Genomic DNA, 25823 nt, shown 5'->3' with positions numbered 1-25823 from the left:
CTTAATTTCTTACCTGGCCTCTCACAGACACACATTAAGGCGTATTCACAATAGAACCACTAACACTTTTCAAAGGAGCTTAAAGACAAGGCACAAGGGTAACCAGACCTCTGACCTGATCAAGGAGAGTTGTTCTTAAGATGGAACACTCTGTACTGAAAGGCACAGGAAAGCTAACCAGCTGACAATAGCCTGGAGAGCCTTACCCCTCTCATCCCTACGTAGTTGTGCTGCTCATATCGATCCCCTGGCTTTTGGAAAGGAAATGTACCATCATATCCACTAAGGTAGCCAGCAAGTCCAATGAGCATCTGAAGAGAAAAAGTGAAAAAACTGGTCAGGAAAATCACACTGGAGAAAAAAGTATCCAGGCTAGCAGCAGGTAAGATTTCTGTAGAAGCCACATTGATCCAGAAGACAAATAATTCAGACACATCATCCAAAAAAGAGTTTATTTACAGAAATCATATACATACATACTGCCCTTTGTCTACAGGCAAAATCAGAATTATTTTTGCAACAGACTATAAGGCTGACTGCAAGCTCAAGAAAAATAGTAAGTGTGGAATTGAGCTGGGAGAATTCTGTAGAGTCTCCCATAGCTCCCCATCTCTTTAGTTTCAGGAGACTCAGTCTGAAAGGAAGATAACCGTGACAAGGCAGGAGGATGCACCTTCATCCACACTACAGACTGTTGCTAAAACAAGTTCATTTACAGAACAGGAAATCAACGCTCTCAGGGTCACTTGTGACAGGCATCTCATTTACTCACAAGTTATCAGGAACTGTTTCCTTTAAAATGTAGGCTTCTATTACAGATGCCCTCCAAGTGTCACATTGATTTTTGCATGTCAAGCCTTTCAAAAACCCAACATGCAATACTGTTTGTTTTTCTTATATTTGAAGCATGTTTTGTGAAGACGAAAAGTTGCAAGTTGAGGCTCTGGACACAGAATGCAAATTGCTGTGGTGTCAATAACAGTTAGGAAGGACTTTGTTGTTCACCACATCCTTTGGCCAGGAGGCAGAGGCAGACTTTTATGGGCCCACTCCTGTGGCTTCTGAAATATGTAACAGAAAAGCAGTTTACCTTCCCCAAAGGGGGATGGACATCAAAGAAGAAGGTCCGATTAATGTAGTAACTTCCCATCTTCCCAAAATGAGTTTCATCCCAACTGGAAAAAAACACACCAATAAAACACAAACCACAATAACCAATCTGCTACAATGCTGAAGAGAGTTTAAAAAAAAAATCCAGGAAGGTCTTTTTACTTATGCTTTTTATAGTATAGAGGGTTACTGCCATACATTCCATACGAGACAATGCGTTATACTCAGTGGGAAATCATGGAGAGCACTGCAGCCACTGTAGGAAAGGTGCTTTCTAAAAAAAGTTTTATATTATCACTCCAAAACCCCTGGTTTGCCCTTTTCATTCCAAATTGACCTTAGCGAGGTTAAAAAGTCGGCTTGTTGCACAAAGATCTCAAAACGCCCTCCCCGGGACCCGATGCCCTCCCTGCAGCATGTCCCGAGAGCAGCGGGGAGGGCGCAGGGGCCGGGGAGGGCGCAGGGGCCGGGCCGGGCGGGCCTGAGAGCGCCGCGCTTCCTTGTGGCCCTCACTGCCATGTCCCGTCCCTCCACCTGCCTGGGATAAACAGGGATCCCTCTCACGCCGGGCAAGGCCGGGGCGGGGAAGAGGCGCGGGCCGGGAGCCAGGGCGCAGTCCCGGCCGCTGTGGCCGGGAGAAGGCGGACACGCACCCACCCGCCCCGCGGGGCCCGGGCAGAGCCCGGCCGGAGAGGCGCACGCCCCGCCCCGGCCCGTACCATACGTGCGGCGGCTCCCGCAGGCGGTGGAAGCGGGAGGCGAAGCTGAGGAGGGTGACGAGGGCCAGGGCGGCCGGGCGGGTGGCGGCGGGCGGGGCGGCGGGACGCGCCGGCCCCCCCGGGCCCCGGCGGGGCTCCCGCTGCCGCGGCGGCATCCGCGGGCACCCGCCGCGCGCTGCTCCGCGCCGGGCGCGGCGCATCCTGGGCGCGGAGTGCGGGCGGGGCGCGGGGCACGCCGGGGGATGCAGTCCCGGCCGTGCGGTGCCGGCGGCCGCCGAGCCCTGAGCGGAGGCCGGGACGGCGATGAGCGCCGCCGTCGCCAAGGTACGCGGCGCTGGCTCCGCGCTCTCCCCGCGGGGCGGGAGGGAGCGGGGGGCGATGGCGGCGCCACAGCCGGTGGGAGCGGGGCTTGGGGCGGCGGCTCTCCGCCTTCGGCCTGCGCGGGCCTCGCTCCGTTCGGCCTTGTCGCCGGCTGTGGCTTCTGGTGGCCCGGGACCCCGGGAAGGCCGGGACGGCGGGTCCCGGGAGGACCGCGCCCCCGCTGCCCCGGCCTGCACCCGGGTCTCTGTCGCAGTGGAAATAAAATGCTTTAGTGTGCTAATGCTTTTAGCGGTGCTGCTTACTTACCATATTTCATTTGCGTGCACTGTTCACACCAAGTCCTGCTGAAGAGATACTGAGAATTTAGGAGCAAAACTATTCTTTCTGCTTTACATTTGAACCCAGCAGAGTACAAGCTGTGCCTTTCAGGCACGGAGGTGTCCCCTACGCCAGCCCCCAAGCAGCAGTGTATGTGTGCAGGCTGCTGGGCTTGATGGTCTCAGCAAAGGTGAGAGATTTGGCCTTTCCAAGTGCATCCCGTGTATCAGCTGGCAAGAGGTGGTATCTGGAGTAGACCGTACTACTTTGAAGAAGATGGAAAACCTAAGAGGTCAACATACAAAATTTGGGGTGTTCCTTAAATCTTTCACAAGAGAGAAGTGCGTTTGCCAAATTTTTACTCTGGACTGGTATATAAGCCCAAACTTTCCTCACTGATTGCTAGAAATTAAAACAGAAGCAAACCAGAACTCTCAGTGGACATCAAGCAAATCCTGTCCTCCTGCTGTCATCCCAGCTCCAACCAGTCTAAACTGCAGGTTTTGGTGATTTTATCCCACAGGGTTGTAAATGCAGGAAATTCTTTCCTGAGACTTCCCTCAACCATGCTCAGCATTTCCTCTGAGGAAGACACAGTGTCACTCTGGGATCTGTCCACTCAGGACAAAGCATTTCTGCTGTCTCTACTCTTAACTTAGCTGATTATTTTTGCCTGTGATCTGCCCTGCTGCTAGGAGCAAAACAGCATGAACTCAAGAGATCACTCCATGCCCCAGCCTCTGGAGACAGTTCCCACCTGAACAATGGGTTGGTTTCCATGTTCTTTTTGGTGAAATCCCCCAGGGCCTTGAAATTGTAGAGCAAGGCAATTAGCATGACACAGTTTATTCCAAATGATAGCATAGGCTGTAAATCCAAAAAAGAACTGCAGAAAGGATCAGGAGAAATGTCTCTGCTGGCTGAGAGGCCAGAGTCCAAAATGGATGTAGTGAAGGACATGAATTTCTGAGCCAAAAAATCATTAGCAAGATCCTCAGGAAAAGCAAGTAAAATTAGTATCTCATGACTGCTCTATTTTCTCTTTTGAAGCCATAGTTTCTATTTCTAATGCCCTGATCCCAGAAGAATTTAAGAAAATCAGCAAATACTTTGTCCACTAAAGTGTTACCAGTACTTTCCATCTCTTTCCTCCTCACTTATAAATCTGAGTAATTTAGTCAAAGACATACCTCATTTGAAGTTATTTGAGCTCTATTTTCTCTTTTGAAGCCATAGTTTCTATTTCTAATGCCCTGATCCCAGAAGAATTTAAGAAAATCAGCAAATACTTTGTCCACTAAAGTGTTACCAGTACTTTCCATCTCTTTCCTCCTCACTTATAAATCTGAGTAATTTAGTCAAAGACATACCTCATTTGAAGTTATTTGAGCCAATCTAAATTGTAAGAGAAGCATGAAGTTTACAAAGAGGACTGGAGCACAGAGATCATCAGTGCCTCTGGTTTTCTGTTGACAGACTATAATTGAGCATATCCCTGCTTTCTTTTGTCTTGCTACCAAGTCTCTGGAAAAATTTTTATGCATTTTGGGAGGGTAGAGACTCAGAGAGATCCATGGCATGCCATGGGATCTGTGTAAGCAAGGAGAGACATGATTACAGGTTTATTTAGAGACATACATGGGTACCAATTTCCTGTGTGGAAAGAAAAGACTGACCAAAAAAGTGCAACCTTTTATTTTACACTAAGTTGGTCCAAGAGCAGAGTAGCAGCTTCTCCCATATCTGCAATGTAGAAAATTCCCTGTACTGGCCAATACTGGTGGGAGGGGAGCTACAGGAGCACACTATGAACTCTCCCTGCAAAGGCAGCCCATTCCCAGAGCTAGCAGTCATTCCCTAGTGAAACAGAAATTCTGCATGCAGCTTTCGTTTTCTTTTGTTTGTTCTCCAGGGTTAGATTTCTGCATTGGCAACTGGTGACAGCCTGGGAGGTTGTCCAGACACCTTATTTGTTTCTGGATGAAAAGCTATGGAAATAAGAATGGTTCCCAAATGTGCTTCCAAGCTTAAATCTGTTTAATGGTTTTGATCTCAGGGCTGGGAGAGGGTGACTGCAGTGACTCAGGATTGAATCTGACTGGCTGGTTTTTGTGTCCTGGGCACAGACTGGGGGACAAAGTCCTTTCCTCATTGGTTATAGGAAAGAAACTTTTCCCCATTCCAGCTGAGTTAAAAGGGAAAACACAGAGGTTGCTTTTATTTCGTGGAGACGACTGCAGACACCATGGCAGCTGAAAAGGTGAGAGTTTGGACAGGGTGGAAGCATCTGGGAAGGCTGCCTTAGTGTTATAGTTCAGGTAGAGATGAATTGTCTGTCTTTGTGGCTTTCATCTCAAACAGCAGAAGCTCTTCTTGTTTGGAAAGAAATCTGGCTTTTCCCTGCATGGCTGGAAAAGCTATTTCATACCATGCAAATACCCAGGTGCTTGGCACAATCAGTACAGAAATTGTTTCAGAAATCTAAGATGGGATAGAAGTTAGCAATATTGGATAGGTACAAAGAGGGAAGCTTTATAGGGAATAGTTTCAAGGTCATTTGTGCATTGTTGGAAACATCAGGTGCAACTGGATAATGAGAAGGCTATTATGAGAGACAGTGATGCTACCTGTATGCCCAAATCAGGAACAGTTACTTTCAGAAAGGACCCCTCTCTCCTCCAAACATTGCTCTCCCCTGTCTTAGAGTTCCTGAAATGCCTTCTGCTCATGCATCCTTTTCCTTACATTCAATACTCTGGTGCTCCCAGCATATAACCCTTTTGTCTTTCTCTTCTCAGCCAATACTTTACAGCTATTTCCGAAGTTCCTGTTCTTGGAGAGTGCGAATCGGTGAGATGCAGTTTTCATGTCTCTTTTTTTGTCTCAGTATTGCAGTATCCTCCCCTTCACTAACCCAGTTAATCAATCACTTATTAACAGAGAGGTCAGCAAACATGAGCCTGGAACATTGAGAAATCTCCCCATGGGGAGGGAGGGGAAGACTGCAGCTTACCTGGAGCAGGTGGAATAGAGGGGAAAAGATAAGAGGGCTTCATGATACTACCTTAGACTCTGGCTTGCCCAGGTCATGAGAGCTAAGCAGGGCTGGGAATGGTCCCTACTTGTACTGAGACAGAAAGGTTTTAAAGGTGAGCACATGGTCCCCTGCCCTCTAAAAGCCGAAGCAGGAAGGGCTGTGTTGCAAAGAGTTGAAAAGCTTATTTTGAAAAATGCAGAGGTTTTGCCAGGACTGATCTTTAGTACTTTGGTCCTTCATTTGCCAGAGCAATGTCTTCTCAGTGGACTCAGGCCACCCTCCTTGAGGGATAGGGTCTTTTTTCAAATGTAGATGCTAACATTTTCCTGAAGCCATTACCAATGAAACTGGTCCCAGTGTAGCTGTCTGAAGCTGTACACTCTGCTCTCCCTAGCACTGGCTCTGAAAGGAATTTCCTATGACCTGGTCCCAGTGAACCTCATTAAGGATGGAGGACAGCAGGTAAGGATAAAAATACCACTCCTCTCTCCAGGGTACTGAACTTGGGGATCATTAGGAGACTTGAGATTAGCACTAGAAAGTTCACAGGCAAAGTTACTGAATTCCTCACCACTTCTTTGTAATTAATAGTTGCTTTCAGCCACTATTCCCTGGCATGTGAGACAGGAGGAGAATATGAGTGCAGGAGATTAGAGGCTTTTTCCTCTCTCAAACATTTGTGACTGAATCATAAGGCTGAAGATCTTTTCCTTACCATGATAAAACTGAATGTATCTGGAGCACAGAGAAGCTGCCCCACACTTTAAACAGACTCAACTTCATTCCACTAGCAACAGAAAATGCATGGAGGCAGGGACAGGGGTGTCCAAAAGATGCTAAATTATATTGCATGGTGCTGCAAAGGGCCTGTAAAAGGAAGAAGTGGGTTGCCAAAAGAGGTCTTCACTGAGGCCTTACTTGGGGGTCCATAGAAGGGAGTTGTGCACCTCGTAGTACCACTGGCTCAATGGGCTGGTATGGGCTAAGGCAGAGTTGCACAACTGGGACAGTAATGGTGGCACTGATGCAGTACCACTGGGCATTGCAGTGCTGCTTTATCAAGAGATAAGGCAGTCTGGGCCAGGTGCAGTGATCCCTGAGCCCCAGTGAGAGCTTGCTGTAGGCTAATAGTACAGCATAATTTACTCCAAAGATTAGTATTAAGGTAGAGAGAAAAAAGAGGAAGGGAAAAAAAAATGGTAAATGGGCTCTGGGAGAAGAAAACAAGAAAGAAGAATTTCTTATTGCTGTAGAGTAATCTCAGGTTTGTTTCCACAGTTTTCTGCTGAATTCAAGGCACTGAATCCAATGCAGCAAGTCCCAGCCTTGAAAATTGATGGCATCACCCTTTCTCAGTCAGTGAGTTATCAGCCCTGTTAACCTTTCACTCCAGCCTGCTGCCTAGTCTGGACAGGATGGATTTGTCCCATCTTTTCCCCCAGAGCTCTCACCTATACATTGGAAAAGAGGTGGCATTTATGGTCCCACTTGGGAACAGAAATAGCACATATTCCCTGGTGGGAAATCACTGTCAAGGATTTCAGTTCAATTCTGCTATGGTTCATAACTCGACCTTTCACCAAGCAGTTTGTAGTCTGACTTCGATGGCTGTTCCATGGTTTGCCTGAAATTACAGCTGGACCAAATGACAAGGTCACAGGCAGATGTCAGAGGGGTTATTCTGTTCTTTGAGTTGGTAACAAACTGCATTCAAAAGCTGTTGTATTCTCTTGGATCAGCTCCCCTTTCCCAGGTGTCCAAGGTGTGAAGTCTTCCTTGGCTCTCCAATAACCTCCCATTATCTCTTTGTTCATTACAGCTAGCTATAATTAATTACCTAGAAGAGACACATCCTAACCCCAGGCTCCTGCCCCAAGATCCAAAGAAGAGAGCTCAAGTCAGAATGATCGCTGATCACATTGTCTCTGGCATTCAGCCACTTCAGGTACTGCCTTGTCAGACCCATGCAAAGGAGAAAATCAGAAAGGATTTCTGTCCCTGAAATTCTCAGTCTCCTTAAATTGTTGCCAGCCAGTCGGGTGGCAGAACTTCAGATTGGTGTGCTAGCAGATAAAATCTGCTTAACTTCTGCCTGATCTAGATACCAATGGCACCAATACAGTATTTCCAATGCAGCAAATCCTATAGCATCCCAGGGTTCTTTCCAGAAAGAGCTGAATCCATATGGTTTTTACTGCTGAGTTTAGGACATTTTAGGAAGAAGAGAATTGAGCAGCTGAAAAGGAAGAGGCAAAGGGATACTCTGGAAACTGTTACAGAAGGGTAGTGCCAAGAGAAAGATACAGCAGGGTGCCTGATTCAGTGCAGGTGAGGTCAGGGCTGACCCAGCCAAGTGAACTCAGGCCAAGGGTTCAGCCTTGGCAACTCCTCATCTCCCCTGTCCTGCACTGGATGACACAGTGGGTGAGATCCAGCTAGCAGTAGTTATCTAACCTAGAGATTGCTTTGTCTTCACAGAACCTGAGTGTCCTGAAACAAATGGGGGAGAAAAAAATGGAATGGGCTCAGAACTGTATCACATCTGGCTTTCAAGGTACATACCACATCCAAAATGATCAATAATTTGGCTGACCTTACAAAATGCTGCACCACTAGCATTCTACTTGCCTTTTTCAAATAGAACCACAGATATTCCTAGGCTGGTGTGCTGGGAGTCTTGCCTTGTTGGCAGTGTTCTTCTTGCCCAGAGTCTCTTGTCCAGGACTGGTAGCTCCCCAGGATCTCAGAGGAAAGATATGCACAGAACACTTCCACTGCTGCACATGGAAGAGGGGAAGCCTGGTGCCATCCTGCACACTACAGCAGTTGATTCATTCTGAAGCACCAGGGCTCACAGCACTTCTATAGTTCTACAGCTAGCTAGCTAGCTAGATACATATGCTTTTGTAATTGGACACCTAATAGCAAACTCACACAGAGTCTAGCAAGTAGCAGAGTATTTCTTTGCCTTTTTGAGAGAAATAATGGGCTTTTGGTTCTCTCAAAATCCTTTCCCCATGTGCTGCAATGACAGACACAAACTGACTGAACATTTGCATTTTTCCCCTCCCAGTCACATGTTTCTACATTATTCTCATAGTATTTCAAGTGCATTGTCTAAATCAGCTGAAAGCACCCTCGGTACAAAAAAGATGAAGGAGCCTAAAGACTCCCATAATTATAGTAAGATTTATGTTCCTTCTAGTTTCTGTCCCAAAATGCTTCTTTTTCATACTCTGCTCAGGGTTAAGATGCCCTTGTACATAATTCTCAGTCTAGAAAGTGTTTGGTGTCCCTTTCAATTGACTTTCCAATGCCTCATTCCAGTGTACCACCTCTCTTGACAGCCCTGGAGCAGATTCTGCAGCACACTGCTGGACGCTACTGTGTGGGGGATGAAGTAAGTATCAGAGAGAGCCCTGTGTGCTATTGCAGAACTGAAAACCAAATATAGGAAAGAAAATTAGTTGAGGAGATAAGAACACAAGCTCATCCAGTGCCTAGAATTACATGCAGTGCCTTCACCATAACAAAAAGCAGCTGCATGGATCCTACTTAGGCCATTACTGACTGACAGAGAGTTATGGAGATGTTTACTTGTCCCTACCTATAACCTGCTGATGGCCAGATTCTGCAGCTGTATCTAGGATCTGGCTGGTACTAGAGGATGTGGAAAAACATGATATATCATTTCATCTTTATGGGGTTTGGATCTCAACATGTCTTGTCATAGGGGCAAAGCTTTGCTCAAGAAACATGGGTTCAGTTTTTAGCTCTGTTCTATGGAACCTTTAACCAACTTGTATTTTTCTGCTCTGATCATCCAGTTTTAACATGGACAGATTTCACAGAGCTCACATAAAAGCTGTTCTGACCCTTTGAAAAGAGGCAGTTCAGGCCTTTTCCATTTATTAGTTCTGCTGCCGGGCAAAAGATCTTTCCTATAAAAGCCTTAGAAAAAAAGGAAGGCTCCTGCATTATTCTGGGATGCAGAAGATTGTCTAGTAGCAGCCTTATGGAGCCCTACTTATAAGGCTACAAGATCTAATGGAGAATAGCGTGCGCTCTGAGAGGCACCCAGGGCTTTGTGACCTGGGGAACAGGGTGAGGGCAGCTGCCTCTGTCTGTGCAGATAGGCAGCCAGCAGCACTGTTGTTAAGTCTTCCTTTCAGATGGCAAGTCTCTGAGCCTTTGTACAGAGGTCCTATCACATATCAAGTCTTGACATTGGCAGGACCTGCTTGATACTGCTGCAGTGCAAACAAGCAAAATTTATTTAACTTTTTCCAGCCATGCAAACACCCCTCTCCCTCCATCACCTCCCTCTGCAGCTTGCCAGCAGACGTGTTTGCTTAGAGGCAGTTGCCATAGAAGCACAGTGTCCTTAAGGTCATAATGATCAGCTGGTAAATATAAAGCTCCCTAAAAGCTTATGGCTTCTACTAGTAACTGCAATGAAGTTCTTTTTCTTGTACTGTTGCTGTAGTATTAATGCTGAATTAAATAATTACATCATCATGACAACTCCTCTGTACTGGCTGATAAAATAATTTCTGTCCTGGTCTCAAAGCCTGCCACCACTGGGAAGTGTGAGGGGACAGGCTCTGAGTTATTCTAACCCCTTTTCTCTGCTATATTTGCAGGTTTCCATGGCTGATCTGTGTTTAGTGCCTCAAGTTGCCAATGCTGAAAGGTAATTAAGGCTAAGTTTGAGATATTTAACACACCTACTTATGCTGAGCTGTCAGAGCTTACCTTCTGCTCCTTGTGCCTGTTAGAAAGTATCCCTCCTGCCTGCCCTATCCACTTATGTTTCTTCTCTCCACAAATTTTCCTACTTCATAAATACTGTCTCTTTTGGAAGTAATGAATTGTGGTCTCCTCTTAGAGGCCCCTGGGGAAACCTGATCTATGACTTTAGAAAAGCTGAAGTTGCCCACACTCCATGTTCTCTGTCCCTATTTGCTTTATTCTTACACTGCACACAGGAGGAAAAGATTAATCAGACTTTATTTAAAGCCTTAAACCCATACAAGTAGTGGCTGCATGATTCCCAGGAAAAGCAGTATCTTCTTACCTTGTGCTGCACATTATGTAAAAATCTGGTGAAAATCACACAATCACAGAATCACTGGGATTGGAAGGAAATTCTGGAGGTCACCCAGTCCAATTTCCCTGCTAGAGAAAGTGGCACAGGATTGCATCCAGCTGGGTTTTGAGTATCTCTAGAGAAGGAGACTTTACAACCTCTCCAGGCACTGATTAATCTCTCGAGCATTTGTTTGTAAACCTACAAGGATGAACCTTTTTTGTTAGTGTAAATGCCTGGGAGATTCTCTCACACTAGGCAGGCCTATCACACTGCTCTATACTCCTGCTCCCTGCTGCACTGGCTCTCCAACTCACAGTACTTCACAAATTCTTTTCCGTTTACAGATTCAAAGTGGACATGGGTCCATATCCCACAATAACCAGAATAAATAAAGCTCTCTTGGAGTTAGAGGCCTTCAAAATAAGCCACCCTTCCCGGCAGCCAGATACTCCTGCAGAGCTGCGAGCTTGAAGCCTTTCTACTCATCAAATCTAGAAAGCTGCCATGATAAAGAAGACAACACCTACAGTTTGAGTAGGACTTCAGTGCCAGTAGGAAACCCCAGAACTATTGTTTCCCTTTCACCTGGGTGGGAAGGACAGAGGACCTGGAAATAGTGTGGATGACTTACAGGATGCCTGTGCTGGAATACCTGCAGCTACTAGTATTTTCTATGCAGTCTATCTCCATGAAGCAGATTAAAGCAGAAGTATCCATAATGATCAGAAGTTCCCTCTGTATGGCTTTGGGTTGGGGAATGTGGCCACAAACAACTGTGAGGCATTGAGCCAATTCTATATTCCCCATAGGGGCTACTTCTTTCTACCATCTACAGAAAGAGCATCAGGGAATCAGTGTACACAGTGTACTTATCCTTGGAGCTGCCTCAGAGCCACAGCACAGTCATCAGTTCCATGGATATAAACAATAAATCTAGTCTCTGATGAAAGACAGTTTAACCATTGTTGGGGTCTTGAAAGAGCCAAGTTGACAACTCTGTCACCCCTTCCAATAACAAGAGCGGTCACGTGGAATTTATAAAAGGTGTGCCTAGATCAAAACATAGACATAGACAGCAAGGCACAACCAGCTCTCTCCCCTACAATGAAAATTATGTTCTCTTCTTTTTCCCATCCTCAGATACTCCTCTAGGTGTTTTCCTAGCCTTCAGCTGCAGACTGTTGCCCAAGGAAATCCCACCCCAGATTCCCTCCAAACCAGAATAATGCCTGTACTTTTACTGTAAAATAGCACCAGTAAATACCATTCCACTCATCCCAAATGAAACCAAACACTTAAGTCACCTACGAAGCTGAACGCAGCCTGGGAATTCCAGCTAAAAACCTGTAGGGCAAGAAAGGAACCCATAACTTTGTGTCTGTGTTCTTGTGCAGAGTCAGCTCAGATCCCACTAAATGTTTTGGCACCTGAGCCCAGATATTGTATATCAGGTATCCTAGGACAATACCCATGGCAACTTGAGACTTTACAAACCCACAATCTCTTGTACCAAGGTGCCATTCACCTACATACAGATACCTGGACTGCCATGTTGCTTTGATTAATTTATTGCCATACATATCTGTATTTAGGCTGGTGAAGAGCCTTGCTGTTTAGGCTCATTCGGAGAGTCATGGATTATCCTAGGTCCAGCTGGATCTTGAGTGTGCTGTTATAAAAGGTCCCAGCACAGTTGGAGCCCCCAAAGACCAACACCGTGTGCAGCTTCTGCTCCTCTTTGTTCTCCTTGTCCATATCCATCAAGTAGGCAGGAGTCAGGTCAAGCAATGTGTGGCCAGCTCGGGGAACAGAGCAGAGGTCGTGGTTGATCACTGTGCTCCACGAAAGAGTATCTGAAGTGGAAAGGGGATATCAATACTGACAAGCCCATTCCTAGTGCAAGGGATGAGACAAATGGACTAGACTAGGTGTTCAGAAACACCTCTGCAGCCTCAGAGTCACCTTCAGCTATCAAAACAGGGAGGAGAGTCACTCACCTAGGTGGAAGACAAAGGCATCATGCAGGGCTCCTCTGGCATTGCAGCCTCCACTGATCAGAACCTTCTGGTCCGACACAGCCAGAGCTGCATGAAAGCTGTGACCAAAGCAAAGTCAAAAGGTGACTACAACAAAACTGGGATGGCCTCAGTCACTGATGGGCAGGGATTGGCAGACTTGATCAGGAGGTTGGGGGCTTAAGCTGCAGGAAGAAAGCTGACTTCTGCTTCTCTCTGCCCTGACTTGCAGAATAACCCTAAAAGAGATGTTTGCCTCTGCAGGTCAGGCCTGAAGAGCAACTCATTATCTCAGAAGGAGCTATCAAAACTCCTAAGCTTTGCTCTGTGGGGTGAGATAGCAGGCTAGCTGGGCTCTGCATTGATTTAGATCATGGTTCTAGGGAGCAATTCTGTCCCTTTAGGAAGAGCATAGTCCTGGTACAGGAGTTTCTTCCCCTGTGTGGCACAGTATCTCTCCAGGCACTGTGAAGACCAAACAGCAGGCCATACGGTTTACCAGTACACAGCAGAAAACTTACCCTAGCCTGAAGACAGAGGAGTCTTCCAAGGAGACTAAGGAATATTCCCCCACACCATACAGGCACCAACAAGGACAGCACAGGAACTCCTGGCACCACAGCAGAGAGAAGATCCACTGTATTTTGACTAATGGAACAGAGATATGCAGCTGGGTCTGATCACAACCACTGTTTAAACCTGGCTTCAAAGAGAAACGACAGAAGAAGATAGCTCCTGAGTCTGCAATAGACACTTACCAACGTGCAGAAGGCTGTCCTGCCAGGAGTGGGACTGATGTGTACTCCATGAAACCTGACAGAGAAAAGGCAGGTGAAATGTCCAAAAACCTCAGCCTCATAACTAGACAAAACCTTAGATACTCTGCCACATCAACAATGCCTCTGCCTTCTGTATTACCCAAGTTCTTCCAAAAAAGCCATTGTTTTTTCTACATCCCTTCCCTTATTGCCCCAGCAAGGGGTTTTTTTTAACCCATAGTTTTAAATCTCCATTGCCTAGTCAGGAGTTTGTATAATGCTATTGCTATTTTCCCAATGAGCACACCCCACTCCCAGGTCCCTGTCTTGGAACAGATGTTCCCAAGGCAGACAGATGGCACACACTTACCCAGATCCAGAATGTGCATGTCACTGAGGTAGACAGAAGTCCTCTGACCCCCAAAAATCAGCAGCTTGTTTTTCAATAGAGTAGCTGAATGCCTGGGCAGAGAGCAAGCACATGAATAAAACATCTTCAGCAAGTTCCCAAAACTTCCATTTTAGCCTTAACCCCCTCCTACTGGGCTGCCATAGCTTCAGTCTACACCTGGGACAAAATCCCATCAGGATTCACAATAGAAGGTACTGAGAATTCCACTGCTCTAAACACAGCCCGATCTTAAGGAGTACATGGTAGAGAACAATCACCTAATATTTAAGAAATGACAGGTGTGGGAGGGAAGGTAAGCAGAGATTTCCTGCACTATTTTGGATAGCTGGAATTAGAGCACTCTCACCCAAGCCTAGGCAGAGGCTTCTCCCCTTCTGAAATGGGCTGATACCAAATTTCATGCTCTGGATTGAAGACATAGAGCACATTGCTGCAGGGTGCAACTGCCAGCGATGTCTTTCTGGGGAAAGTTCCTCCAAAAACAAAGAGCTCCTTGTGGTAAATAGTTGCACTGTGGTAGGTGAGCACTGGTATCCTTCCTTTAGCCTAGAAAAATTTCAATATATATTTGTTACAAGAAGTGCATTATTTGTTGCATGACCCATAGGAAAGGGGCCCATATCATGCAGTGAGTTTGACAAGTCTCAATTTTCACTTTATTGGCTCCCCAGCCAGATCTTTGCTGCACAGGCAGACAGTACATTCTTTGCATGCTCTACAGCACCAGAATACTCTGATAAGAAATCAGCCTCCCACACCTTCCTCAGAAGATGTCAGGGAACAGAAAGATCTCATCCAGGCTTACTCTGTAAAAGCCATTTTGTGCTTTACCAGGAAAGAGACAGATAGTCCCATGCTGACAAGGGCTCAGAATTCTGCTGTACTCAGGGCAGTTCCTGATTTGAGAAGACCAGCTCTTCACCTCAGCATCTGGTGCTGCTCTCAATGGCACCATATAAAATGAGAGGCCATTTCCCTTCACTGCTTGTACAGTACCTCCCACCACTGAGCTTGGTCAGGCACAGCCCTCTGCAGCAATCATTTTTTTCCCATTGCTTCACTCATTGTAGGCACAGCTCCAGGTTTCTGTTCAGCATGTGGCTTTTCAACACAGCCTTTTAATACCTGTCAAACCCAACTTTGCATCTCAGACAAACAACTGCACTAACAGTGGACTAAGACTACTGGACTAAGGACATGTGCCCATGGACTGCCACATTCAGGCAGAACCTGCCACTCCTCCTGCACTTTTGTCTTGCAAGAGATGCAGTACTCACAGCCACAAGGAGCCATTTCCAGGTGACTGTGTCCAGAATGTAGATGCTGCTGTAGTCTTTGTCCTCCCTTATGCCCCCAAAGATGTAGATACGCTTGGTGTCAGGGTCGTAGGTAGCTGTGTGACCATGTAAGCATGATGGCATGGCATTTTGTAGCTTGAAACCCACTGGAAGCCATAAATCACTGTCTGTGGGAGCAACAGCAGACATATGGTATGGGAATTCAAAAATGCTCTTGATTGCTCTAGATTTAAAGAACACGCCATAAAATCTTTACTCAAAACCTTGTTCCCTTTGTCTCCTCCTCTCCTTTGATTCAGGGCTAGAGGGAACTCATACAGAATTGTTTCTGTAAAGAATGATGGGGAATAGCAAGGTGAAAGAGAAGACCAGTAAGGTGTAGAAAGACACAAGGCACTGGAGTTGTATCTCATACTTCCCCATCAGTCACCACACACTGCAAACTGCACTGTTGCATTTACCCCTTACGATGCCAACTCTTTCCAGAACTTATACCTTATCTCCTAGAGTGCTCTCAAGTATAATCCCAGAGCTTCATAAGGCACTCTATGCTGTCAGCTCAGCCTGCTGACATGCCAGATGTGATGCCTTTGCTGTCCCCTCCATATGCACAGATGCCCAAGTACCCCCTCCAATCTGCATGAGCTATCCTCGAGTCCCACTGTCCCCATTGCTTTTCACAATCCTAAAGTCCCTACCAATTTCCAGCTTCCAGAGAGCATCCCTGCAGGACTGTTGATTGACACCTTCTCCACCAATGAGAACAGCTGTCCCCAGGTCACTGAGGCACATGGCATGGCACCACCGAGGGCTGGGACTGCCTGGGGAGGGAAGAGCACAGGCCTATGACCAGTCAGACAAGACACCCTCAGCTCCCTTCCCTGCTGGGGAGAACAAGGCACCTGAATGCTCAGAGGGGGGAAATGGTAAAGCAAGGCACCCTGCCCTCTGCAGGGGAAAAAGACATACCTCCCTAAGGAATATTTTCAGTTGGCTTGGGGGAATAACTGCTGTACTTAGACCTCAGGAGCAAGGAGTAGCTGGATGTAGGATGCATTCAGGCTGCCACTTCAGACAGGCATGGATGCCCCCCATTTACTACCCCATCTCCAGAAGTGGATATCCCAGTTGTGCTACTCCTCGTGCGGGAGGGCTACCCAGGGACAGCTTGTCAGTGCCTAAGAACAATCAGAAGCCTGGAGCTGCTTCCAGAGGTATTCCTTGTACTGCTCTGTTCCTCCTCCCTTCCCCTCCTAGGCCCCTGCAGCTGGCTGAGCAAGCTAAAAAAATACTTTTAAATCAAAGTCTATTTCATATCTTACCTTTTTTCCTCAAAGAGCTATGTACCCAGAGGTGTGCCTGAGATTCAGAGGGGCTAAAGAAACATATTTGAGAGCCTGACAGTACTGGAAGCACTGATGGCAATTGCATGAAGAGGAACAGCATATACACATTACCTACTTGTAATTCTTGATCACTGCAGAGATACAAGATGAAGCATGAGAGGCTTCTGATGTTGAAAGGAAGGAATATCATCACTGAGTGACTGATAAGACAAACCAGGGTCTAGGAACCAAATCCTCACCTTGCAACTCCTTCACTGCCAGATCTGCAGAGGGAACACAGAGATGGTCCCATTAAGCAGCCAGCAGACATACTGTGGAAAGTGCTCAGCTCCACTGTGTCAGAGCCCTTTGACCTTCCTTCCTCCAACCTCCAGCACAAAGCTACCTCACTGCAACAAACAAGGTGCAAGACCAAGAATCATGAACTAAGTCTCTTCAGAAGAAATGCAGAAAATAGGTAACAGCAGGGCACACTTCCTCTGACTGCCAAATACTGTCACCATTGCATTTTAGCCCTCTGATAGAAGTTCATTTCCCCCTTCTCACACTGCCTGCAGCAGAAGAAGCTTTATGATGAAGCTACATTTGCCTTTATGACAAGCAAGGCAAGTCCTTGAATTTCCCCATAAGAAATTACAATAAGTAACTTCTTATGGGGACCACTAAGTTATTGCCAAACTTTTACACATAAATTTGGTCACACTCTGGAGCTGACTTGGAATTCCCACTCCAGAAGCCTAAAGTTTTGTTGCCAAAGCCCTTGGCAGTTACTTTCTCACTACTCAAAAGCCAGTACAATTATACTATATATATATATTTTTTCCTTTTTGTATTCTCTATACTGTAATAATAACCAAGTGGTATAGACCAAGTGGTATGCTGTTAGCAGGGGTACAAACAGACTAATGCAAAGGTTACAGAACATCACCAGGTAACTTTCTTGTGTGTCAATTTACTCTTTTGTAAAACAAAGTTAACAATATTTGCCTTAATTTATAAAACACTTTTACTTGTATGAAGAGATAGGCATTATGTCACGGAAAAAGTGGTGGCACTAAGATGATATATCCCATGTTCTATTTCTGGCCTTTTCCCAGCAGGCAAAAATTCATCTAGCAGCTGATCCAGGAATAAAGAGCATTTTCAGTATTTCAAAGCCAAACATACAAGCCCATCATGCCTTGGAGGTACACAGAGAAATGGAATGGGAAGGTGCAGCCCAGCAGCATTGACAGATCATTCAGACAAGATCTGTAAAATAAAGTTGGAAGCTACCAGAGTTACCTTCTTCATCAAGATCTCTCTCAGATGCTGTTGGTTCAAATAAAACTTTTCTGGGCTTTTTAGAGTGGACTCTTGGTGGTTCTTGGTCAGGACTCTTCCTCCAGGCCTCATTGGATTCCACCTTTCCAGCTGGTGACTTCAGGGCACAGGGTACCACCACGGTCCTCAGTGGTGGCCGGACATCCTTCTTCACAGCTCTGAATGCTCTGGCAGCCACCTCTGAGCTCTGACTCTTAACCTGTGACATGAGTCCCAGCCAAATCAGCCCCAAAGAAAGATACCTGAGGCTACTGTGAATTGCATCTTACTGAGCCAGAGATGTGGTAGCTGTTTTTAGGCTCATCTTCCCATTGAGTTTTAAGGGCCAACATGCCATCAGTATCAGCTGCCAAACAGATGCTGAGCAATGCAGCTATCTGCTGCTGTGTGCTGTAGTTGGCTTTCAGACTGCTGGCTGCTGGGCACAGCTAAAACGTGGAGGGCAAAAAGGCTATCTGTACTAGGAATGAAGGGGCTGGTTGACCATCCCACCAAGGACTACTACACTCAACATTTATAAAGGCGTTTCAATGGAGAATATATCTTTCTTCAGCACAAGAGAAACTTTGGCTCCAGAACTGGCTTAGCCATATCTCCACTGAAAAAAATGGCAGCAAATGTTTCAGCTAGACATCAACTGAATGGCTACTGCTGAGGGAGAAGAAACTAAGAAAAAAGTGAACTAACAAGAAGGTGACTTCAAAATACACATACCCCAGTAGGGTCCTCCAGGTCCAGGTCCTGGCCAAGGGGCCTATCATCTGCTGGGAGCACTGGTGACTGGGTGGTCTCTGGTACAAGGAAGGGATGGACAGGTGTACTGCTGGAGACACCTCGGAGCAGCTGCAGCAGAAACAGCGACAGAAAAAAAGGCCCTAAGTGTGTTAGCCTCCATCCACACAAAGGATGAGCAAAAACATGTCTTGCAAGGGACAGATTCCCTACAGTGGAATAACCTGCCTTTTATGTCCCACACCAACAAAATAAGCAAGGAAAAGGATAGCCAGGCACTGCAAGATGCTAAATCCAGTGGCTTCAGCTCAAGGTGAAACAACTATGTAAGTACCTAAGTAACTATGTAAGTACCAAAGACTCAGGAGAGAGTGGGACTGGAAGTGAACAGCTGTCAGCTGCCTGTCTCCTGCAACACACAAGGTGTTCTGGAAAAAACTGTGTTCAGAGGATAGGCCTGGAGCATCACAGAGGTTTCAGGCTCAGCACAAACATGCATTAACAGATCCATGTTTGTCAGCTCTACCTTGGAGTAGCAGAGAAGGAAGAGGAGGTTCTGGGGCTGAGAAGAACATTTGTGACCCGGGACAGGAAGAGAGGAGTGTCAATCCTTTTACCTGTCCATTGACAGTCAGAACAAGCCTCACAGGGTTGCCTTTGTCCATCTCTTTCAACGAGGCCATGAAAATATCTGTTCTCCAGTCATCTTCCCACACCAGAGACCTGCACAAGGGACCATGGCTTTTCAGCCCACAAGTGACACTGACCAGGACAAAATTCCTGCTCCCATACTAGATGATAACAGCCCAAAGCCAAAAGAGATCCAATCCCGAAAGCAGCCAAAAGGAATCATCACTAGAGAGAAACACCATGGTGGAGGACCAGCAGGCCTGAGTGGCTTTTGGGTAACAGCAGCAGAATCAGGCAGAACCAGAGATCAGAAAGCTTTTTAGGATGCCCCTCCTGTCACCCTGGCAGCTCCTGCTGTGCTGTAACCTGCGGGTGGGCTCCAGCGTGCCGACCCGCTGTGGCGCGACGCCTGGGGACACCAGCACATCCACTGCGATGCTCGTGTCCGGAGAGTAACAGCTCCAGTCTCCCAGCCCGAACACCACCAGCTGCTTTGGCAGTGGCAGGGGCAGCCAAGCCTGGAAACCCCTCCGGTTGGACTGGCTGCAAAGGGGAGGGAAGAAAAATGAGAGATAGTAATCAAGGAGTAAAATAAAAGGTGAAAAAATATATGAAAACGCCTGAAAACACGGTTATGCTAGGGAAGGGTGAAAGGAGAGGGTTTATGTAGTTTAAAGATGAAACCACGCAAGGATGCAGGGAAGGAGATAACCGGTGGGAAGAGAGAGCCGCCAGGGGCTGGAGCAGCTCAGCCACGCGGGCAGCGGCATTTCCACAGAGGGCCAAGGCATGGCGTGCGGGTGCGCGGCCCGCGGGGGAACCCAGCCCCGACAAGGACCGGTCGCATCCGCGCAAGGCCGGGGCCGGGCAGGGCCGGGCCGCACCTGCCGAGCCGCCGCGGCGGCTCCCGCAGAGCCCACAGCACGTAGAAGGCGGGGCCGCCCTGCCGGGCGCTGCCCGCGGGCCCCGGCCGGCCCCGGCGGCGGGCGCGCAGCATGGCGGTGAGCAGGCCGGGCTGCCAGGGCCGCGTTAAAGCACCGCGCCGCAGCGGGGGCGGCGCCGGCATCCCCCGGCCCGGCCCCACAGCTGCGGGGGAGCCCGGGCGGGCCCGCCCTGCCCGTGGGGGGAACGCCCGGGGCGCGGCCATCCCCGTTAGCGGCGGGGCCGGAGGCAGCTCTGCCAAGCCGGGAGGAGGTCGGGCAGTAGGGCCGGCTGCTCAGGCCTTCCGAAGCCGGGACCAGCCTTGCCTCGTACCAAATCAGCCTCTATAGAATCACAGAATTAATTAGGTTGGAAAAGACCTCTGAGATCATCAAGAACAGCCAATGACCGAACTTCACCATGTCAACTAGCTAGACATGGGCACTACACATCCAGTCTTTCCTTAAACAGCTCCAAGGATGGTGACTCCACCACATCCCCATGCGGTCCATTCCAGTATATAATCACTCTTTCTGCAAATAAATTCCTTCTAATGTCCAACCTAAACCTGCCCTGGCACAGCTTGAGACTATGTTCTCTTGTTCTGTCAGTGGCTCTCTGGGAGAAGAGGCCAAATCCCACCTGCCTACACCCTCCTTTCAGGTAGTCCTAGAGAGTGATAAAGTCTCGCTTGAGCCTCCTTTTCTCCAGCCTAAACAACCCCAGCTCCCTCAGCCACTCCTCAGAGAACTTGTGCTCCAGACATTCACGATTTCTAGAGCCCAAGCCACATGACCCTTTCCAGAGAGGGATAATTTGCTTGCTGATTCCTAAATGATGGTATTTGTATGCATTTCTTGTAGCCTTCATGAAAAAGAGCAGGTGTGAACCTTGCTTCTCTTACTCTGCAGTCAGGGTTCCTATTGAAGGTAGGATGGTGGCAGAGTCTCCTTAAACAGTAATTACCTGTGTGGATGTGTGTGTTACTACAGTCTCCACTGGGTAACTGATACCACCTGTACAACGAGTAGCTCTGCTTAAGCTTAAAGCTGCTGTTGATAATCAAACACTACTAAAAGCAGTGACAGGACTTCAGCAGCCAAAGTACAATATTCTGCCTATTCACCCGAAGCAGGGAAGAGCCACTTCCCTGGCAGAGGCAACAAAGCCTGCTGCGAGGCCTTCACAGAGCACCTCATGATCAGAGTGTTTCTGCTGCAGCCCATCCACAAAAGTTACAGAAGGAGAAGGGGAGTGGCAGAGTGGGGGTGGATGGGAAGAACTAATGTGAAATTTTGCATCACTTCCCTGTGTCCCCACTGTTTTCCTTATTTTCCTCTTGGCCTTATGCCTGAGCCAAGCACAAGGATGTATCATGAGTGCATCATAATAACGTAGCTGTAGCACTGTTTCTCTGTAGTGGTCTTAAAACACAATGAAACATCTTGGCAGAATCATCTATCCTTTGGATCAGCTTGGTTCATGATTGCTCCTGCCCATCAATTAGTTTATAAAAGTGCTCCAAGGGACTAGAAGAGACAATTGAACCTCTGCAGCATTTGTCCTGCCAAACTTAAAATGAGATAGGTGAGAAAAGATGACTCCTGCTACAGGCATCATTCCTCATTATGACCAGCAAGTGCTTCTTTCAGGACATGTAAATAGAGCCTTTGTTGTATGATAAAACTGATGGGCAAAGCAGCTGTGAAGGGCAAACACTTTTCTCTAGACAATTTAATGAGTATCTGGTAACTGAAGAGATGTTTTTTAAATCCTCCAGATTGAAAGCTGAAGTAACAAAGGAGCTAGGGGATCTCTGCAAATAGAGATGACAAGTACCAGTATGAAGAACTGGAGGGTAACGTATTCAAACTTTACCTATGTCCATTATATGAGCTTGGCTACTTGCTTGTTCCTCTCCAATTCCTCAAACATTCAGTACAATCTCAAGAAAAATAGTCCAGCAAGTCATTTTAATAGACAAAAGATTTTCTGTCTGGTACCATCATCATGAGCTGGTAACAGAGCATTTTCCTATCCATTTGCATCAGAATCTCCTGTACACTCCAAAGTATATTTTGCGTATTTGCTTCTTCTTTGCTCCTAAAATGAACTGCATTCTTGTTTTGTTGAAAGGTCTGTAGTTGAATTTTTCATATCAAGACATTCACTTGTCTTAAACAGAAGACGAAGTTCATGGTTGCATAGTGAAAAGTTTATTTAAAGAGAGTAAGTTCCAATATATTATTACAAATTAACCACAACACATCAAATATAAACAATACAAACCAATTGTAGAAGGAATGCAAGCACACTATGAATATAGCCTTCATACGTGCCCTTCAGAAAGAGTTCAGTGACACATTTTGTTAAAATACCCTCTTTTCTATTTAAAACTCACCTCTTGGCGAGGACATGGAAAGCAAACATTTGGCACTGAGAACGCAATTTTGAAATCACAGGACATCAAAAATATTCACATCACATAGGTAAGGACTGACAAACAACCATCACAGTTCACAAGAACGTAGCTCTGAAAAAGGTATGACCAGCTACAAGGTGCTCCCCATTGAAAGCCTGTGCTAATGGCTTGAAGCTGTGAGTGGAAAGCAGCCTGCTTCCCTCTGAGGAGGACTGTTCCCAGGGCATCTTGGAGGTTGCAGGGAAGCCATCTCCAGCTATTTATCATTTCCAAACATGGAACCTAAACGTCAAGGTCATTACTTGGCAAGGTCTCTCTCCTTAGCTCTGAATTTTGTGGCTGGCATCCTGCTTCTTGCCCGAGGGACTTGACTCACCAATCCAGATGGGTTTAAAACAGATAACCCTCACTGATGGATCAGAAAATCCTTCCTCTCTCCCTTCCCAATAAAGGTTGCATTTAATGTATGATGATTCTGAGAAAGCAACATGTAAAATCCAGAATGGAACTCAGGAAAGCCAAGGGGACTCAGATCCACCATCCACCTGGCCTGATGCACCTTCAGCTGCAACAGCACCACAGTTTTGGAATAAGTAGCCAGAGTCTCTCTCCAGGCAAATGTGGACTGTCCCCCCAGAACACTCTCTGTGGGTATTCTCAGCTCAGTCAGAGAGAAAGGTTTTCTAACCAGGCAAGAGCCTGGGAAGCAGTTGAGAAAGAATGTAAATAATTCTCTAATCTATCTTGTTATTCACATTGTTTATAGATATGTTCTGCCACTGTGCATCATTCACTGCACACCAATGGTGTGACATGTTTTTACTCTAAGACCAATGAAATTAGTCTTCTCGATGTTCTCGATATATAGAGCGGTACATTTGAAATAAAGGAGAGTTCATTTTCTTAACCTTCTGGTCTGAAGTTCTCTGTTCCCGTCCTGCTCAACAGTGTCAACTCTCCTCCTTGTAATATACATTTGAACTCTGCTGTTTTATGTAGCTTTTAAAACTTCATTTAATTGGTATTTACTGCAAATCAACTTCTTTAGATAAAATGCCTTTTGACTCCTGCTAAACTTCTGTCTTTCACAGTCTAATTAGCAATGTATTTAACACAATCAGTTCCCAGTTTTTCATGCTGCCAGTTGTGAAATTCTCATTCATCTACATGATCTTTTCACATCCAATATTTTCCCAGATATGAGAAAAGGAGAAAATGTTTTTTCTTTTACACTTGTAGATATAAAAGAAACCCTAAACAAAAAACTTGGTGCATTGGTCTCTCATCCACACTCAATATGCATTAACACACAGCACTCACAGCTCTGGATTTCAACACTCTTTTTGGAGAAAATTATGAATGGCCATAAGAAACACTCTTCTGTGTCCATCTAGTGTTCCTCTGGTCCTTGGGTTTAGTGTCAGCATATCAAAAGGATTAGTCCTCTGGTGTTCCTAGACATCTGACAGCAGCATATGAAGGCAAAGAATGTATGGCACCAGGAAATTCAAATGCCATTGTACTACTCATCTTACAGCAACAAGGCAGTCTATGAACAGGTTAGATCTTCAGGAACAGCCTAGAGGGGCTCGTCCTGCTTGACCTTAGCAAGCACCACCCCCTACCCAAATGGGCAAGAAATAAGAAGAAATCTCTTGTGTTAATGACACCTATGGTTCTCATCTCAGACATGCTGTTTGTTCCTAAGGCACCTTGTGATAAATCCTCTGTAGAGTGGCTTTAACAGGGGTAGTGAAACAAGAAGGAAGAGTATAAGCAGTGGGGATGAAAGTGAACTCATTTAGGGATTCATTCTCTACCCTAATTCCCCACAAGAACAACAAAATCTTTCAGCAGCTAGACCTGTAATGAGGTTTACCTCAAATTCACCTCACCACGTCCAGCTCCACAATAAGTGTCCCACTGCAGGCCATAGATGGAGGTTACATGCACACACAGGTACAAGGAGATCAGCTGACAGGGTAGAGCCACGAAGAAAGGCATGTGGCTGCCTTCTAGACTCAGTGCATAGTAACTTGACTTTCTTAGCACCTGAAGTCAGGTAACTAAGCTCTTCCTCTTAACACATTTTCATCTTACCTGTCTGTGCATATTAAATGGGTCCCGAGCATGAATTTGCTACAAGCCTGTGTCTGACACCAACGACCTTTCCTGAGAATGTGTATTACAGGCCTCCAAAGGGTCTGAGTAAATGTAAGCAGTACCAGCAGTGGTCCTTGATTTAAGCAATTTTAACTCTCTGTTCTCAATAAAACACATACATTTTTAAACTCCTGCTGCTACATTACACCTAAAGCAAAAATGAGGGAACAATGGAGAGCTTACTACCTTCTCTGACATAAAAAATGCCAGATTAGTACCATTATTATAACTAAACACTTATCCAAGGTAATTTTATACAAGTCCTTTGCTACAGGATATATCTCTGACTGAACATGTAAATTTTATTTAGATCTAAATTATATTCAAAACAAAATGGAAAAGAATTTTGTGCTTTCACAAAAGCAAACCCAAAATGCAAAAGAAGCTTCTTCCTTGATTTAGCTTTCTGATTTCTAGAGACAATTTAGAAGGAAAGGAAATATATATATTAAAAACCTATTTGAAATCTTCCTTCCACAGAAACAAAAAATTTTGCTTTCCTGATGATTAATTTCCCTCTCTGAAGTGCAACTGCATTTAAACGTTATTTTTCTTTCTTGACCCAAGGTCTAATTCCAAAGATCTCTATTTAAATAGGAAGGGTTTCCATAACTGCCTAAGCCAGCTAGCAAGATTGAATACAAATCCAGGAAATATACCAAACGGAAAAAATTACACATGTGAAATAAGATTATTTCTTTGAAACAACTATGGATTTGATATTGAACAGGAATGGCTGCTGTTAATCACTAGCCACATAGCCAAGCTATTTGACTTATCAGAAAACTAATAAAAACTGTATCCTTCCAAAAAGAAGTTGTCACTTTTATAATGAATGCTAGTTGAATACCTGAGAAACAACATACTTGTATAATGTGGAAATATAAGATAATAAACAAAAAGAAAACTTATTCTGTACAACAGTGAAGCTTTCCCGAAGATTAAATATTCCTAAAACTATCTTGTGTTCATAAAAGACACCAGATACTTCAGGGAAACTCAAGCAGTGAAACAACACACACCAAATACTTTCAACACACAGCAAATACTTTCAGGCCTACTTGCACTTTCACTGCAGCAGGCCTGTCTGTGGGCAGGCTGCATTTGCAGGCTGGGCACGTACTCTTTGGGACGACATTCCCCATTCAATGCTGCTTTTGGGCTTAAGTCAGTGAGACCAGGTAGATGGGCACAGTTCCAAAAGAG

The 25823-nt window shown here is 46.0% G+C and overlaps 3 protein-coding genes across 9 annotated transcripts in view; 1 reads left to right on the top strand and 2 right to left on the bottom strand.

Annotated features, from left to right (window-relative positions):
* Positions 1–1857, bottom strand: part of POMT2 (protein O-mannosyltransferase 2) — a 28311-nt gene extending 26454 nt beyond the window's left edge. Inside the window, exons 1-3 of the mRNA XM_053945633.1 lie at positions 1830–1857; positions 1091–1175; positions 207–311 (exon numbers count right to left, since the gene is read on the bottom strand). Of these exons, the coding sequence (XP_053801608.1) occupies positions 207–311; positions 1091–1150 (165 nt within the window). The 5' untranslated portion in view covers positions 1151–1175; positions 1830–1857. The remainder of the gene's footprint in view (positions 1–206; positions 312–1090; positions 1176–1829) is intronic.
* A 188-nt stretch (positions 1858–2045) lies between these two features.
* On the top strand, positions 2046–11319 carry GSTZ1 (glutathione S-transferase zeta 1). 2 transcript variants are annotated; one of them, XM_053946699.1, is made up of 9 exons: positions 2046–2153; positions 5267–5318; positions 5900–5967; positions 6784–6864; positions 7325–7450; positions 7984–8059; positions 8853–8905; positions 10149–10198; positions 10942–11319. In XM_053946699.1, exons 1-9 carry the CDS (start codon positions 2133–2135, stop codon positions 11066–11068), a joined length of 654 nt encoding a protein of 217 aa, XP_053802674.1. In that variant the 5' UTR covers positions 2046–2132; the 3' UTR covers positions 11069–11319. The 2 variants fall into 2 exon arrangements, with proteins under 2 accessions (XP_053802674.1, XP_053802675.1); XM_053946700.1 differs by lacking the exon at positions 2046–2153 and adding an exon at positions 4619–4728.
* An 875-nt stretch (positions 11320–12194) lies between these two features.
* Positions 12195–25823, bottom strand: part of TMED8 (transmembrane p24 trafficking protein family member 8) — a 26135-nt gene continuing 12506 nt past the window's right edge. For 2 of the 6 annotated variants that reach the window (XM_053946695.1, XM_053946692.1), the window contains exons 7-14: positions 16666–16689; positions 15779–15901; positions 15060–15247; positions 14129–14328; positions 13741–13832; positions 13371–13425; positions 12595–12692; positions 12195–12450 (exon numbers count right to left, since the gene is read on the bottom strand). In XM_053946695.1, coding sequence (XP_053802670.1) covers positions 12236–12450; positions 12595–12692; positions 13371–13425; positions 13741–13832; positions 14129–14328; positions 15060–15247; positions 15779–15901; positions 16666–16689 — 995 coding nt within the window. In that variant the 3' untranslated portion in view covers positions 12195–12235. Of the gene's footprint in view, positions 12451–12594; positions 12693–12888; positions 13261–13370; positions 13426–13740; positions 13833–14128; positions 14329–15059; positions 15248–15778; positions 15902–16665; positions 16690–25823 lie in introns of those variants that run through there. The other 4 variants (XM_053946694.1, XM_053946698.1, XM_053946693.1 and 1 more) reach the window with 4 other exon arrangements.

The sequence above is a fragment of the Vidua chalybeata genome, chromosome 6 (assembly GCF_026979565.1).
Source record: "Vidua chalybeata isolate OUT-0048 chromosome 6, bVidCha1 merged haplotype, whole genome shotgun sequence".
NCBI classification, from domain to species: domain Eukaryota; kingdom Metazoa; phylum Chordata; class Aves; order Passeriformes; family Viduidae; genus Vidua; species Vidua chalybeata.
This window is presented reverse-complemented; position numbering and strand designations above follow the sequence as displayed.

Coding starts and splice junctions, on each gene's coding strand:
- GSTZ1 (XM_053946699.1), top strand. CDS start 2,133: ATGAGCGCCGCCGTCGCCAAG. Junction 5,319..5,899: donor TTCTTGGAGAGTGCGAATCG/GTGAGATGCAGT, acceptor TGCTCTCCCTAG/CACTGGCTCTGAAAGGAATT. Junction 7,451..7,983: donor CTGGCATTCAGCCACTTCAG/GTACTGCCTTGT, acceptor TTGTCTTCACAG/AACCTGAGTGTCCTGAAACA.